Source organism: Fundulus heteroclitus, chromosome 22, assembly GCF_011125445.2.
Source record: "Fundulus heteroclitus isolate FHET01 chromosome 22, MU-UCD_Fhet_4.1, whole genome shotgun sequence".
NCBI lineage: Eukaryota > Metazoa > Chordata > Actinopteri > Cyprinodontiformes > Fundulidae > Fundulus > Fundulus heteroclitus.
The window spans coordinates 12488740-12506602 of NC_046382.1; the positions used below are offsets into that span (position 1 = coordinate 12488740).

General features: G+C 44.1%; 1 protein-coding gene across 6 annotated transcripts in view; it reads left to right on the top strand.

Annotated features, from left to right (window-relative positions):
- LOC105934839 (regulating synaptic membrane exocytosis protein 1) overlaps positions 1 to 2305 on the top strand; it is a 119338-nt gene extending 117033 nt beyond the window's left edge. For all 6 annotated transcript variants that reach the window (XM_036125836.1, XM_036125837.1, XM_036125839.1 and 3 more), the window contains one exon: positions 947 to 2305. In XM_036125836.1, coding sequence (XP_035981729.1) covers positions 947 to 1162 — 216 coding nt within the window. In that variant the 3' untranslated portion in view covers positions 1163 to 2305. The remainder of the gene's footprint in view (positions 1 to 946) is intronic.
- The last annotated feature ends 15558 nt before the right edge of the window (positions 2306 to 17863 follow it).

Sequence of the window (17863 nt, forward strand, 5' to 3'; positions counted from 1 at the left end):
TAACTGACAGATTCATGTCTTAATTTTAAATTTTTTTTTTTTTTTTTAATTCAACCAAAACTTTCGCGACCCCCATGCAGTACCTCCGCGGACCCCCTAGGGGTCGCGGACCCCCTGTTGAAGACCCCTGCTTTAGAGCATTAAAGAAAGCAAAAAATATTGTCAGGGCCAAGAAACACAACAGACAGAGGTTTAAAGCAGGGTTGGATTATAACACAATATCCCCAGCTTTGAACATCTCACAGAGCTCTGTTCAAGCCACCATTTGACAATGGAGAGAGTATGGGACATCTGCAAACCCGCCAAGACATGGCTGACCACCTAAACTGGCTGGGTAAGGAGTGCATCATTCAGTCCATGGTGACTCTGGGGGAGCTGCAGAGACCTGGAGCTCCAGGGCCGTTTCTTCAGAGGGCACAGAGCTGGTCGGAGTTAATGGGACGATGGCTGCAGGGAAATCCTGGAAGGGAACCGGGTAGAAACTGCAACAGATGGCGGAGGTTCGCCTTTCCATCAGGACAACAATCCTAAACATACAAGTAGAGCTACAGTGAAAGGGTTTAGATCAGAGCACGTTTAGGTGTTAGAATGGTCCAGTCAAAGTCCCGACCTAAGACTAATAAATGTCGTACACAGATGCTCTCCATCCAGTCTGATGCAGATTGAGCCTTTTTGCACAAAGAATGGGCAACACCTTCCACCTATAGAGCAAATATCATTTTCTTCCTAATCCATTGTTCAACACTGCTTGGGGTTGTGCAGCTACTGAGTGTGAAGCGCTGTGTGTTTCGCGTGTGCTTTGACATCTTTCCACGTGGTGCTGATTTATTAGCTTTACTCTAACGGCGGCCTGGGTTCTCCGCTTTAAACCCACATGATGCACATTGATCCAGTCTGTGTGTCAAATGTTTCAGCTCTTTCTCTCTCTCCGCTCCTCCCTGCGCAGGTGATAGTGTGGGGCGACTACGGACGACTGGACCACAAATGCTTCATGGGTGTAGCACAGATCCTGCTGGAGGAGCTGGACCTCTCGAGCACGGTGATTGGCTGGTACAAACTGTTTCCACCGTCCTCACTGGTGGACCCCACGTTAGCTCCGCTCACGCGGCTGGCGTCTCAGACGTCGCTGGACTCAGGACCACCGCCAGGCGTTCGGTCCTAGTGACCGAGTGGCGAACGCTCACCCCCAAAAACAGCCCTGACCTGATCAGAAAAATGGACCACAGCTACTGGACCACACCTGAGCAGAGGGTACGGACGCAAGCCCGAGGACGCCGGCGAGGAGGCGCGCCTCGGGGGAATCAATGGGAAACCAGACGGAGAGCCAGGGAACAAGCGAGAGAAAGAGAGAGAGAACTAGCAAATCAAAGCTTAGCTGGAGTCTGACAATCATGTCTCACACCTTCCCTCTTCTTCCTCCTTACATCTTTTGTTTTCAGGGTCTTTGCCTTCTTTGTTTTACTCTCTGAGCTGAAGCTGTGGAGCTTTCCGTCCAACCTTCTTCACTTCTCTTGTTTGTTTTTTTTCCAACTCCTAATTTTAAGTGCAGTTTCCGCAAGAGCGCCCCGATCAAAGTGTTGCTCTGCAGCCAATCGGAGCAGGGCTTCCTCCTCCGTCCCAGGGAAGTAAGAAGCAGAGCGTTGGAGCTTCATGCAGCTGTTGGCAGATGTTGGCTGTTGTCTCGGCAGAAGTTAACTCGGGAGCGTCGTCATTGGCGAGGAGTAGGCGCAGCAGTTTGAACACAGGGGAGGTAATCTGTAGGAAGAAAGCAGCACATTCGCATCCATGACGTTAGAAAATGAAAGGAAGCACAAGAAGAAAGGCACGGCTCGTTCGTTTAGACAAAACGACGGAATCGTTTCGATCTGTCGGAGAAGACTGTGGCTAAATATATCATCAGCCTTCATTTCCGACCATCGTTCCAGTTTTCGGTTTACCCCGTAGCTCAGATTTGGTGCCGCAAAGGTGCAGACTCCCGCTGTATAGTTGTACGTTTGATTTTCGAGCGGCACCGAACACAAAGGTCGCCTTCACCCATCTAACCCAGACCTCCTCCCTCCTTACCCGCCCCCCCCCCCGCCCCCTGCTGGAGGGAGCAGCATGACTCGGGGACGCCCCTCCCCCCACCCGCCCGGCCCGGCCCGTCCCCCAAGCTGCATGCACGTTTCTTTCGTTTCCGTTCGTTTCAGTTTTTTTGTTTGTTTGTTTGTTTTGCGTTTACGTTCTTTACCTTTTTTGTAAAGTTGAAAGACGAGATTGAAACAAAACGAAGCAAATTTCAAGAAAAAAAAAACAAAAGCAGACGAAAAAAAAAAAAGACTAGACTACGTGTGTGTGTGTGTGTTAGCTCCACATACTTTTAGGCCAGCTTGTATGTTGCATGTTCTTGTACAGTTTGCTCGTACTGAATATGAATACAGAGAAAAGCCAAGCCATCCCCGCCCCTGACAGGAGCGGACCAATAAGCACGGCGAGGTGGAGGAGGAGGAGGAGGAGGTGGTGGGGGGAGGGGTGGGGTGGGGGTGGGGGGGTATCAGCTGCACTCAGGCCACGCCTACCACGCTGGGACAAAAAATATCTACACAAGGCAGTCTCCAGGAAAATCGTCTTTGTTGAGTTTTTTTTTATTTTTTATTTATTTTTTTATTTCCTCAAACCCGATGAACAACAGTGCTGTTGTGTAGTGCTGAGCATTCCTGAGCCCGTAGGAGTCTAAACTAGTTTCAGACAGTCAGGGCTAGAGGCAGAGATATAGAATGTGTGTATAACAGCTAAATGTATATGAAGTATCATTATGAGTTTGACAGAAATTATAAAGATATAGCTATATGAATACAAAAGAGCGACTCTGACTCTACACTTCCTCAGCCCACACACACACACACACACACACACACACACACACACACACACACACACACACACACACACACACACACACACACACACACACACACTGAGCTTGTACATACTAATCAGAACAAGCGGCTTGAACTGAGCATCAGAACACACACAAACATTCCCTGGTCTTGTTGGGAGGAGTTTGCCTCTGGTGCTTGAGCCGCTGAGCGGCGCCGAGCCACAGGGGGGCGGTAATAGGCCTTTTTTTTGGACCCGGTCGCAGGAAAAAAAAAAAAAAACGAATAAGGAAAAAAGCAGACCCAATTAGAACGTGCCCTCCTCTTAAATCATCCCCTTTCCCTGTTTATGACTATGGTTTGGACTGGACTTCTGAAACGGATGAGAAATCTAGTTTTGCAGACATATTTTGCAGATTTTTGTTTCCGTTCATCCTTGGCGGTGTGGCCGACTGCCCTTTCCTTTGTCAGTATTACTTCAGGAATACTGATTGTTTACAGCCCATGGTTCCCAAACCACGATTCTTGACGAAAGACAAAGTATTCACTGCAACAGTTCTTGTTTGTATAACAGATGTGGCTCTACTGATGTGTATGTTTTATATTCAAGAGTTCATTTTTATTATTTACAAATAAAAGACTGTGTGGAAGAAGAGCCTGGCCTTTTTTTTAATTACCGGGGTCGTTGGAGAGCAGCGGACAGCGGAGACATTTAATCGTTATCACGTTGATTTTGTTACAGTCTCAACATTGACAAACGGTCAGTTACCTGGGGGCAGCATGCAACATGTGGATGAACTTTGGCTCCAGCCTATTCCACAGTCTGGCAGACAGAGTGCCAGCAGTGACCAGTTTCTATTCATGACGTGAGGGCGTGTCCCTGCTGATCTATAAGAGGCTGATACTACCTTTATTCTGGGCTCGTTCTCCATTCCTTTTTCAATCAAGAGCCTGATCAATCAGGATAAAGTCTGTACCATTTCTCTAGCTTGTTTAGATCAAATGTGTTAAAGTATAGTTTCTGTTCCGAGAGTCGTTACCTCCTAAAGAAGTTATTTATTCAATAAAGACCGCCTCTCCAGGGTAAAAGAAGTGGACAGGACCAATAGGCTCCTGACCGCCGGCAGGGGGCCGTTCACAATAACAGCTGGTGTTTCCGACACAACCTGGAAGTGGATCTTTATTTATCTATTATTATTTGGCTTTTACTTATTTATTTATTTATTTATTTATTATTATTTTGCTAAAGGGCCAGAGAAGAGATGACGTCACCGTCGGCAGCTGCACAGGAATCATAAGAGAAGATGCCTTTTAAAATGTCTCCAGTGGCTGTGATTTTAGATCCTGTGTGAGTGGATTTTTGTATTTTTGGAGGCAGACAAATGGTTCAGAATAATTGTTTGCAATCGTGTCGGTAAAAGTTGCGCGTGGTGAAATGCCGAGAGGTCCGGCACCAGCCTAGGGGAATGAGTGTAGAGCTCCCTTGTTGTATGCAGGGGAAAACATCTTTGGCTTGCATACACTATAAAAGCTGTGCCCCTGAAAAAAAAAAAAAACAGGCATACAGTCAGCTTAGGTGCAAAGTCCATGATGTTAGGACAGAAAAACGCTATAATGTCTTGAAGGTTTTTTATCTTTTTGTAAAGAAAATCTTGGGTCCTCGTGCCACCTTATTAATCACGATATCACTGTTCAGTTTTTACTGTTTTAATTACCTAATCTGACTGTAGATATTGGCAACTTTGGGTGGTTATATTTTCACGTTGCCTTTTCCTGTCTTCTAAAGAATGACAGGCATCTGCCTTGCATCATTGGCATGTTTTCTTGTCTTTTCCATTTTGAAGAGTAGGTGAAAGAAATGTCCGATTAATACCCCAGGGAAACGTGGATTGGTAATTAGAAGTTAATAAATGCACTCACATGAAACTTTGGATTTTCCAGAGATGGCTCTCACATGCAGACACTGTTCAGAAGAAGGCCTAGCAGAGACTGGACTTGCTGCTGGAGCTGCTGGTCATCTTCTGCAGTGGTTCCCAACCCTCAGGGACCTGTGCCCTGCATGTTTCAGGTCTCTCCTTGCTATGCTACCACACTGACTTAAATTAATGGATGACTAAGAGGTTCCTGCAGATCCTGATGGCATACATAGCAGGTCGCACAATCGTTTGACTCAAGTGAGCTGGAACAGAGACGCATCTAAAACAAGCAGGACAGGGGACCCTGAGAAGCGGGGTTGGGAACCACTGTTCTACACGACCACCGATCGGTCTGTCACTCATCACTGTGTGGTTTACATCATCCGTCCAAACAACAACAAACTGGGCAAATAAAGCTGATTCTGACCTGCTGTTGTGCTTCTTCCCAGCGTCTACCGCCACCTTGTGGTGTGAGTAGAGATGACAGCCATCAGTCTCAGACTACACAGACATATTTTTTTAAAATGAACGATAAAGGAGTTTAAAAGTGTTGATTTGTCTTTTCACAAAGATCCTGCACTGGATGTAAAGGTGGAACTTGATTCAAATATTTTACCAGATCTGCTTTAATTATGGAAAAGGAAAATAGAGGAAGGAAAATGAGTATTTTCTGATTTTAGTCTTTCTCAAATCATCTAAAAAGTGCATCCATCCATCCAGCCAGCCATCATTCATTAATTTATTCATCTGTCTACAGTCATCCATCTGTTGGTTAATCCGCCAGCCCTTTGAACTTTCTTTCTGGGTGAGATTTGTGAAAGATCCACTTTTAAAAGTCTCTGGGGGGAAAAAAACAGAACTACTTACTTTTCTCTAATGCAGAGTTCTGCTATCCCACAAAGTTAATTTTAGCTACTTATATACAGGAGCTTTTTTTTTTTATTCACAAACTATCTCATCAAATGTGAGGGTTTGAATGTCAATGTGTCAGAACTTTGAGAGCTTCGCCTTTCAGCTCCACTCCTTTACCATGACAGAGCGGAGCCTTACTACAGGACATCCCAGGTGTCCAGGACATCTGAAGCATTCTGCATAATGTCTCCGCTGGACATTTTACACGCGCCTGTGAACCTTTCCAGTGAGAGCTGAAGGTCGTGGCTTGAAGACAGCAACACAACCACATAACGTGCCGAAAGTAAAGAGCAAGCCCTGGGATTCCCAAACAGGACGGCCTCCTCTCCATCACTAATCTTTGAGATGCTGACCTTGAAGCCCATAGAGAGGAGCGATGGCGAGGGGCCAGTCCTGGCCAAATGAGTTGCCCCAAGAAAGCAAACACACCTCTAGGTTTGATGCAGAAACTACAGCATGCAAAGAAAGACTGTATATTCCAGGGGTCACCAACCTTTTAGAAACTGAGAGCTCCTTCATCGGTCCCCTGTCACACGGAGGGCTACCAGTTTGAACAAGAAGAGTCAGCATTCACCAATAAACATGCAATGCTCTTTTTTATTTCGATATTTTTTATTTTTTATTTATTTTAATGCAATTGTGATTACAAAAGCAGAGCAACAGACTGAGATAACATTGTAGATGCAGCTCACTGGAAGGCTGTGCTAATTCTGGAACGGGCTTGAGGGCACCACATGTGGTCCTTGGTGTTGGTGACCCCTGGTATGTTCTGACCCCCTTTAAGGAGCACCTCAAATTTAATTATCTGAATAGTTCTATTAATACAGGTTGTCTGAATGTAAAGAGGTTGGAACAGATTAGAAAAGTGTAGTTTCTATTTTCAGTGTGAGAAGTCGGAATAAATTGCAAAAGAGGCTCGATAGTGGAGGTAAGAATTTCACCAAATTAAGGTCAACTGGTTCCTATTGTACACACATTTCCCTTTATTTATTTATACTCACACACAAAGCAAAGATGATACAAATAAAGTTCAATGCAATGACGTATGATCTTCATCACACATGCAGACGATCCACCGATCAAGATTTAAACCGTTTTGGCGCGTTAATGCCCTCTTGTGGTGGGTTGGAGGAGCGCATTTATAATGCAAACTCAAGGAAATCTCACCTGCAGCACGTTACTGCTTTAAAAAAAATTTCTGAAAGTGAAACGATTCATTACTTGTTCCCCAAAATAAAAGCATCAAGCTTGGTGCATAAATACAAGAGGCCAGTTGCTCCAAAACAGCACGAAAAAGCGGGTAATGACACTCCTTCATTTGCACACAGGTAATTGGGTTTCATCTTTTTTTTTATAGATGGACAAAAGCAACACATTCTCCTTATCAGAAGTGTTTATATATATATATATATATATATATATATATATATATATATATATATATATATATATATATATATATATATATATATATAAATTATTCTTTCTAAGCTTTTATAAATACATCCAGAAATTGTTGAGATGCGGTGGATTTAATCTAAACGTGGTATCAATTTAGATGACATGGGGAAAATAGTCGCATTTAATGTTTTGTGATATTAATTTTGCCACTTTTGATCGGAAGTAGAAACAACAACACGATGAATGACATCCTTCAAATATCCTTTAGTGTCTCTTTCCCTTTGTTTGCTGATTCCCTGGACTTTTTGGACCTGTTATTTTTAAAACATTGCAGACTTTCCTCCAACTAATCCCAGTGTCCTTTTGGGCTTTTCAGAACCGATCTCTTGTTGTGTTTTCTCCCCCCCTTTGCTGCCTGTAAAATAGTCCCACGCAGCTGCTTGAAGACACGCAGACCATAAATCTGGAGCGCTGAAACTCCCCTCAGGGTCCCTTTCACTAAAAACTACGCTTCAATAAACCCACATTTACCTTTTAAAACATTTAATTCCTTCTCATTCCAAACGTTTTCTTTTTTTCGTTCTTTCTTTCCAAAGTGTTTTTTTTTTAATCCTAATTATTTTAGCCTCGTTCTGCAGAGACCTGACCCAACGATTCACTTATTCTAAGCCCAGCGTCAGATTTAGCCCAGATCTTGTCCGCTCCAGGCGCAGTAGCTACTGAGCAGCCTAATCCTGATCCCGGTAGCTCCGGCGTAGAAACGAGGCCTATAATTGAGCACTTAGGTTAATAACATGTTGTCAGAAACTCGGTGAAGGCTCGAGTTTTAGCAGTTAGAGATCTGGAGCGCTCCGGGCTTGCTGGTTAACAGGCAGGCTGAAACAGGAGGGGGGTGTCATGTCAGATTAGATGTGTTATGGGCCCCTCCTTCCCTTTCCCTCTGTGTTAATGGTCTGAAAGGGTCTGCCTGCCTTCATGGCAGCGCCTCAGAGCCCATTAGAAAGTCGCCTCCCCTCGCGTCGCTTAATCTAATTACATAGCCGGCCTTCATCGTCCCCTCACACCCTCCTCTTCATTCTTTTCTTCTTTTTTTTCCCCCTGTCCCCCCGCATTTTTTTCTCTCTCTCTCTCTCTTCATAGACACGCGTTAAAGGATCTGATTTATCCTTCCGCCGCTTTATAGGGTCTAACTTTATTTACACAATCTGATAACTCTGCGGATTAATAATCCTTAGCAGCGACCAGGCGGACAACGTGTGATATATTAGATGGGCTGAATGGAAAACAGTTAATTTACACCAGACTGGCCTTTTTGTTGGCTGTTAGTCATGGAATAGGCCACATAAAAATATAAAGAAAAGAAATGATAGACTGTTGTAATATTTGTAAATTTATATAACAATTAAATAATAATAATAATAATAATAATAATAATAATAATAATAATAATAATAATAATAATAATAATATGATTGTATTAGAAATTATAACAAAATCTTTGAATTAATTGTTACGTATTTATTACACCATAAGATGATCTAATACCGTATATAGATATTTTAAATGAGTCATTGCCATTATTTTAGTATTAATCCCAAATTTAGTTGAGTTGGAGAAGATTTTCAGGCTGATAAATTATTCAATTACTTTTTTTAACTAAACAAACCAAAAGATTCACTAAATGTGTTTATCTTTCATCCTTACACAGACAGAGAGAAAAAAAGGTATTCTAAAATCATAAGGCCTTTCTTTTGTAATTGCCAGTTTTATTTCCCCACGCATCAGGCCCATTTGCTCAAATATGTCTCATATTATTATATATTGTTTTTATTTATTTTTACCTCTGTGAGGCTCGATCTGAGCATGCGGGGCCTTTGGACAGGCTGCTGTGGACCTGGGGCCTGCAGACTTTTCACTACTTCTGCTGACATTGGCAGTATTGCGACACAAGAGGGCGCTAGAGTCCGCGTCTGAAGTCTCCGGCCTGCATGAGACGCTCTGTGTCCGTCAGTGGCGCTCTGCGTTTGTTGATTCGCTACTGTCCAAGTGCTCTCCTTCCTGTTCGAGGGAGTTTGGTGAACACCTCAACTTCAATTAGCTCCAGTCATGGAAATCACTGAATGTAGAACTTTCTGACAACAATTCAATGAAGAAGTTCAAACTTTTAGAGTCGATTTACAACCAGAACTCCCACTTGTACTTTACTGGCAGGGGGTTATAAAACAAGACCAGCACAAGGCAGAGCATAACTGCGAATGTAACATTTTTGTTTTCAGAATAAAATCCTGAAAGCATGTCCTGCCTTTGCGTTCGGCCTCCTTGAGTCGCTGTAACTCAAGCTACAGCTACAAGTGTTTCGGGGTATGTCTCCAGCAGATTTGGCACATATACTGATTACTGATTAATGCCCATTCCATTTGGCAAAATGTCTCAAGCTGAGTCAGACTGGATGGAGAGCATCGATGGACATCAAGTCTTAAGTCTCGTCACATGGACTCTAGAATATAAATACACTTTGGTCTAAACCATTTTGTTGTAGCGTTGCCAGTATGTTCCGCCTGGCTGTCCTGTTGGAAGGTCAACGTCTGCCTCGGTCTTGAATATTTCGCAGCCTCCAACGGATTTTAGCTCCCTTCACCTTAACATCAAATTCTGTCCAGCTTCCTCTTTTACTGCTGAATAAAAGCAATGCCGCGACATTATTCTGCCACGACCATGTTTTTAACGAGGGGAATGTTACGTTTAGGATGATAGTGTGTTGCATGTAGGCCAAAAAAAGAAGTTCACCGCAAGACCAGACCACCTTATTCCAGATGTTTCTTGCCTCACCGGCATAGCTTACCTTAAAAGTCAAACAGGATTATTTTTTTTTTTTTTGCTATTTTAATTTTCTGTTCAGCACAGCCAAGGCCAGATTTTTGCATCTCATGGCTAATGTCTGACAGATTCTTCCACCTGAGCTTTGAATCTCTGCAGCTCCCCCATACTGTAGGCCTCTTGGTGGCTCCCATGTGGACTTCCATGTCTTGGTGGCTTTGCTGCTGTACCATTTTCAAACAATGAACAGTGCTCTGCGAGGTGGTCAAACTTGGGCTATTGTTTTATAAATCAACCCTGCTTTAGATGTCTCCACGCCTTGTAAAAAGGTTCAATGCGGGTGTGAATATTTTATTTATTGAGGATTGTGCGCGCGCACCAAATTTCGTTGCGCCTTTTCTCCTTTACTTCAGGGACAACTTGTCCGATTGCAGACATCGGTTCCACACATCCAAGAGCAGCAAGGACTGCAGGCAGACTGGGAGGTGGAGGCATGTGGGGCTTCTGCTGGGGGGTGGTGGTGCGTGTTGGAGGGCTCAGATAATTTGTTCTATAACCATGTAATCCCGCCCGATTTCATCTAATACCACCGGCCCGACTCAGCTCCGTGTGCGCACATCCCTAGATGCGATAATGGCGCTTCGCGAAAAGAAAGGAGTAAAAAAAAAAAAAAAAATCCACCCACTGTGCTCTCGTTACAGTTGAGCTTTTTGGATAGGAGGGCTGGTGGCGGCCGTGGGGGAATGTGTGTGCAAAGTGTATTTATGTGGAGGTTAGACATTCCTCCACGCGCGCGCGCATGCACGCACGCACGCAAGAAGAAAAAAAGGAGTCTGGATTTATGAGGGATCTACAGTTAATTCTCAGCGGAAATAAAAAACTGAAACCAGAGTATAGTGATTTTTTTCTTTTTAGTATTATTTGCATTGTTTTAGGTATTGCCATAAAAATAGGTCTAAAAAAGAGAGCAGCTGAATACAAAACAAACCATTTCACCAATAAATGAAGACATATGGACATATATATATATATATATATATATATATATATATATATATATATATATATATATATATATATATATATATATATATACGCATAATTTACTTTGGTTTCAGGTTGTCAGTATAATAGTTTTAAATGAGGCTTTTTGTGGCTCCAAATCTACTGTCAGACTTCCAAACATTGTCCCTTTATTCATTTAGTCACTTGGTTTTAGAACTATTTTTTAACTATTTATTTCCTTTATCCTTATAGTTTGTGTGCCACGCCCTTAATGGTTTAGCGCGACTTATTTTTTTGCATGAGCTTAATTTAGACAAAAGATAGAAAAGCAGCGGCTGAGACAGAAAAGCCAAAGCATGACAAGCAGTGTAAAACAAACAAAACAAAACAACAACAACAAAAAAAAACGCGTGTTGCTGGAGTAGGAGGAGGGGTTGTGGTGGTGGGGGGTACTGTGTGCAGAACTGATTTATCTCTGTATCTCCAACACCCCCCACCCCCACCTTTCCGAGCAATTTACATACATTGAAATGCGCCCCCCCAGCCCCCCCAAATTCCCCGGGGCCGCCGTGCGTCGCAGGGGAACGAGAGCATGTGAGCCACCCCTTCTTCGCGGATTTATGGAGCATTATCAAAGTCCTCCACTGTCCATTCCATCACTCTGCGGACGCGCCGCGCGTTTTGGCTTGAGTGCAAATTCGAGTCGCCTGAACGAGCGCGTAAAAATGCTGAACAGGAGGAATAAGTGGCCTACATAAGGCAGAGAGAAGGTACTGCAGCATCACCTCCACCTGAGCGCCCCCCCCTCCCAACTCTGCCTGTGTGTTTCTAAGATCAAATATGAGATATGCACAGGCGCAGCTTCTTCCAGCCACGCAGAGCCCCTGTACCTCCTCCGCGCTCGGCACTTTCTGCACGGCTGATTTATGACGGCACCGGGAAGACGCGCTCTGTGCGCCACCGCTGCCCGACCGAGGGCTCTGCGGGTTTAGCTCAAGGTCCTGCCTCGGTTTGGAGAGAGAGAAAGAGAGCGAGTGGGTATGGTTTTGAGAAGGAAGAGGGGTCGGGTTGAGGGGGGGCAGAAAACAAAAAAAAAGGAGTCCTTTGTCACCGACAGATGGAGAGAGGTCAAGGTTGGCGCTCTCGGATGTGCGAAGAGAGGCTGTTTAAAACGTGCAGGGCCCCATTAAAGCACGGGCACAAAGCAAGGGTGGCACAGGCCAGTTTAATGGCTGCAGTTAAGCAAGTTTTAGGTAAATTCACTCCCCTCACCTCCTGTCAGGATACTGAAGGTGAACGCGGTGCAAGAATAAGGATCAGATATCCGAAACAGAGGGAGCGGGCTGTAATATTTAGCTGTCCTCTGTGTGTTTACCCCATGGTGCGTTCCATTTAAAGAGCGAAGACATATTTAGGTGATTCTTAAACTCCCCCGTCACCATTTAATAGTAATTACTTTTGCAGATTTGGTCGTTTCCTACCCGTTTCTTTTTTTTTTTTTTTTTTTTTTTTTTACCAACAATTCTCCTTGCAAGGGACGTTTTCTACCGTGAAGTGAATATTTACTGTAGATTTCCGTATTCTACTCGTAATCCTCTATGAAGAAATATCTGCCGCTCAGAGTTATTCTGGTTGGATCAGGGGTCATCCCTCCTGTCCCAAACATCCCTGCGTAACTACCGCGTCTCTCTAACTGTGTTTTTACACCATACATACCTTTATTTATCTTAGTTTTTTTCTCTAATTTGGTTTATCCATTTTGTTTTAGCTACGGCAACATACATTCTTAGAAATTAACAAATTAGAAAAAGAAAACTTGTGGCCACATTTGTACACTTACTCTGACTTTAGAAGCATAAATTGGATCTTATTAAAGAAGCATATTGAGAATGAACACTAACTTTTTAGATTTAACATCAGGTGTTTTTTTTATTATTATTATAAACGGGGCTAAACATGAAGACGTGTTCAGGCAGAATGGATTTACACGATCTGCTGACCGCGGTTGCCAGTGGCGGACAGGAAAAGCCCATGATGTGGGGACGAAACGTTCAACGTTTTCGTAGTTAATTCTCTCCATAATTCACGAAAACACTTTGGGCTGCAAAGATAATTAATCCGATGCAGCCGTGGACCACGTGCAAACGAAATGCTTAGTTTACGGGCGCAAAATTATAAGTTGGTGGGTAAGAAATGACAACGCGTGCGTAATTCCAACTCGCGCAGTGCATGACAGGATTGGGGAAAATCACATGAGAAGTTCGTGAAAACGCGCTGACAGCGGTAGACGCCCCCCCCCCCCCCCCCTTTCCTCTGCTGCCTGATAACAATCATTTTAATCTCTCTGGATTTGTGATTCACATTAACGGGTTAAACGGAGTTATTTCTCTTCGTCAATGAATTGCTTTAAATTTGCATGAACCTCCACACCCGCTGAACACCTTCTCCGTCCACGCGCCGTCCACGCACGCGCACAGGTCCCTCTCACACGAGCCACGCGGCGAGTTGCAACCTGCAGAGATATTTGCCTCTCTGGTCATGCATTCTTTCCCCCCTGACGCTGAACCTCCTCCTCCTCCCTCTCTCTCTCTCCGTCCCATCCTCTCTGCCTTTCTCCCGTCACCCCGCTCCACCTCCTCCTCCTCTCTGTCCTGTCTCGCTCGTCCACCACCAGCCTTCACCCCCCACCCCCCCCCCCACCCCCACCCTCCGTCGGTTTTAAGTGTGCGTCCATCGGGCTCCGGGACATCGAGGCGCAGACCCTCAGACGCATCCATCCGCCGCCGCCGCTCCTTCTCGGGTGCTGAAGCTGCTCAGGCTGCCGAATCTCTCCTCTGCTGTAAGCCTCCCGTGTTTAACCCCTTTCGTTCCTTCGTCCGTTCCTTCACAATCCGTCCACGGATCCCCCTCTCTGTGTCTGCTCATCTCGATTAAAGAGGGGAAAAAAATAAAAACGTGGAGAGATCGGAGCGCGCCAAGCTGCTCTGCGCCGCGTTGCGCGTTTGCAGTTTTAAACTCCGCGTCTTACATTACCAAACCCTCTTTATTACAAGCGTGTTTACAGTCTCTTCCCCCCTCCCTCCTCCTCCTCCTCCTCCTCCTCTTCTCCTTCTTCTTTTTTCTCTTCCTCTCCACCCCCACCACCAGCAGCAGCCGCACACCGTTCTCTGTAACGGTGTGCAACTCCAGCCGTAGTCACATCTGAAAGTTATTAGGCGGTCCACTCTCACTACCAGAGTCCGCAGAGGGACGCGGTTTTGGATTTATGGGGATGGAGGAATGGATGACAAAGAGATGGCTAAGCGAATGGATGAATGACAGATAAATGAATGGATGGATGGATGTTAAAGGTGCGGATGGATGGATGGATGGATGGATGGATGGATGGATGGATGGATGGATGGATGGATGGATGGATGGACGGATGGATGGACGGATGGATGGATCTTAAAGGGATAATTTGGTGGATGGATGGTTGGCCAACCAATGGGTGATTGAATGACAGATACCCAAGAAATGAATAGATGATGACAAATTAATGGATGGACAGTGAAATAAGGACAAAGAGATGGATGGATGGGTGGATGGCAAATAGATGGATGGATGGCAAAGAGATGGATGGTACCTTCTCTGAACTGCCACCCTCTTACAGACTCTCCTGCTCAGGGCAGACCATCTGCCTGGAATAAAAGGCTTCAACTTCCCCGACAGAAGAAGAAGAAGAAGAAGAAATAATCTGACCCAGACTCCACGGTGGGACAAAAAAAAAAAAAAAAAAATCATACATTTTCAGATTATCAACTGCAAACAAAATTCAATTTGTTTCTAAAGTGAACATTTAGATTTATTTAGGATGCAAAGGAACTGACAGACGCAGTAGCTGTAACCATAAAGTTTAATGGTTATTTTCTAATGCAGAAAAAGGCATTTTGTGTCTCCTGCTTCTGTCTGTGCTGGGGTCTCATGTTGAGCATCCCGTAGCTACAAAAAAATAAATAAAAATAAAAAAATGCATAAACACAAGATAGTGTTCTGTGATTTCTTATTTGGACACATAGCTAATTGAACTCTACCTGTCCATCAGAACTCTGGTGACTCTGTTGGATAAGAAGCACACTGGACATGACTCTACCTGCCTCCAAAAGGTTTTTATTCCCTTTTTATCTGGTTTATAACTCATTTTATGCAAAGCACATTCCGTGAAAGGATCGGCGTAATTATTGATTTGCTAGTAAAAAATCGTGTTCACTTCACTGCACACAACATTTAAAAAAAGAGATATCATGATTAGGGCTGGTGGTGTGTGAGCTTGGCTTTAAAGGGACAGCTTTGATCGTTTGAGGTGAGGTTCTGCAAAAATGATCATCAAGTTTTCGGTGGATTCAAAAGTCAGCAGGAAGCGAGTTTGTTCGCATTCTGCTGAGTCTTATCAAGGGAGGTTCTCAGATCGTCATTTTCTGGAGTTAAAATGATACGATTCTTCAGATTATTTGTGTTACATTTGTAATAACGCTTCACATTTCCGAAAAAATAGATTTGCCTCGCTCACTGAACACACGATGGAAACACCCCAAAGGAAGCGAGAGCATGTGGGAGTGTGAATAAAACCGCTTCTGTCTCCTCATCCTTCTTCTTCTTTTTTTTTTTTTTTTTTTTAAGCATATTGTCCTTACAGACAGACAGGAAGACTGCTGTCCTGCTCCACTGCAACATGTACCGTAAAGCCTAGCAAAGCTGTGCAACAACATAAACCGGACTACAGCAAATGCAAAAAATTGAACTCAGACCTCTTGTTTAAACCTTCACAAGAGAACGGTGTTGAGTCTGTGGCTGTATTCTCAGTCAAAACACTTCCTGTACAGTGCTGAAGTAACCGTGGCGGCTGATTGGGTAGATCAATCAATCATAGGGCATCATTTCCAAACAGCCGGTGGACCTGGAAGAGCACAGGAAATGCACCAACTCTAACGGTGTCACCAAAATTTGCAAAATCCAAAAGTTTGCTCCTCTCTTGGCAGACCTGCAGCATGCTGTCGCGTCACGGATGACGCGACGGATGGATACGACTGGCGGCCTCCACCAGCGTAGCCTCACATAGTAACACAGACGCTATTCGGCAGAGAAAACATCAACAACAGCTGATGTGTAGACGGTTAGAGGTCGCTAACATCATCTTGTTTCCAACAGCTCTGACCTTTTTTTAGTGTACGTTGTTATAAAGAGCTAACATTAGCTCAGCCGTTCAGTCCCACTGACTTCGGTCCGGCTCTGGGTCATTTTGCCCCTTTACTAATTCATATGCCCATTACATGCTGACGCATTGCCTGAACGCAAACCAACTCGTGTTTAAACCAGCGTTTATTGTTAAGAATTATGACCACTTATAAAGAAAAAAGGGCAAAAGCAATGTTCAAATCTCACATGTACACACATACATTGTTTTTTTTTTTAAAAAACATTGCATTCCATTCTATTTCCATTTATTTCGGTTTTCCTCTCAATTTTGGCCAGTTGGCTCCTGTGAAACACGATCAATGTTATCCCCCAATCCATGTAAAATATCCCCCTTGACCTCCTTTTGATAGTATTCATTGGAGCCATAAAACTATACTTCCTTACCGTATACTATGATTATTACTTTTGAGAAAATAAATGCATCCATTGTAAAGGCCAATACAAAACATCACAATGTGTGTACATATCGTCGTATAAAAATGCCCTGTGGAAGAATGATGTATAACGGAAAGTCGGGCACAAAACGACAAAGTACAAGTGTAGAAAATGGTGAAGGGGCAAAAGGTGGCACCCATCAAAACTACCTAAAGAAACGGATATCCAGCTGTTCTGCACATACCAGTATCAGATGGAAACAGGAAGAGGCAAAACAGTAAAGCGAAGGTAAGGCACGAATTAGCAAAGAGGCCATTTAGCACAATCATGTCGGATTCTCTTACGTATTATTAAGGGCAGGAGTGGATTCTGGGTAGGGTGCCGGGTATTTCACCCCTTTTGCTGTTTCGTAACTGCAGGTTTGGATATTTCATCCTGGATTTTTTTTCCAGGTGTGAATGTGAGCGGTCTTCATTATCGTATATCGGTTTATACCCGCCTTGTGGGTTTTTCTTACCCCCATTGACAACCTTCATTTTCAATAATCCACTCACTGTCTACATTAAGGAAATCCCAGCCAGGAGGTTGAATAGAGTTATTATTATTATTATTGACCAGTCATATTAAACAGGAAACAACCAACCAAAATGGGGAAACATATAGACACATTAAATGAATGAGGTTTAAGCATTTTAATGACTTTTGTGATGATGCCGAACTATAAGGAAAAATCAGCTGTGCCTGTGCTCTGAATACTGATAATAATAAAAAAAAAACTTTAATTGGAATTTTGTTTTAAATAAACAGCTAGACAAAACAGCAGCAAACCAAAAACTCTAATGTGGCCCTTGGCCCCCTGCGATCTTGGGGTGGCCCTGGGTGGTTCTCTCCTGACACTTGGAAGCCGTGGCCTGGATGGGGAAAACCGGCTGCTGTTTGGTTGTTCAACCTGTCGTCCCTGTTCACTGCAGCCACACGAAGGCATTCCTTCCCGTTTCTTCTGCTCTCCCTCATGCTGTGCACGCGCTCTCGGGACACGCGTGGGTCCAGGTGAGCTGACTCTCTCTCTCTCTCTCTCTCTCTCTGTCTCTCTCTCTCTCTCTCTCTCTCTCTCTCTCTCTCTCTCTCTCTCTCACACACACACACACACACACACACACACACACACTCGGATGCAGCAGTGTGCCCTGCTCTACACGCACCTTCCTCTTTCTCTCTGCATATTGCTTTCATTATACATCTCTCTGCCACACACACACACACACACACACACACACACACACACACACACACACACACACACACACACACACACACACACAACTCTCTCTCTCTCTCTCCTCC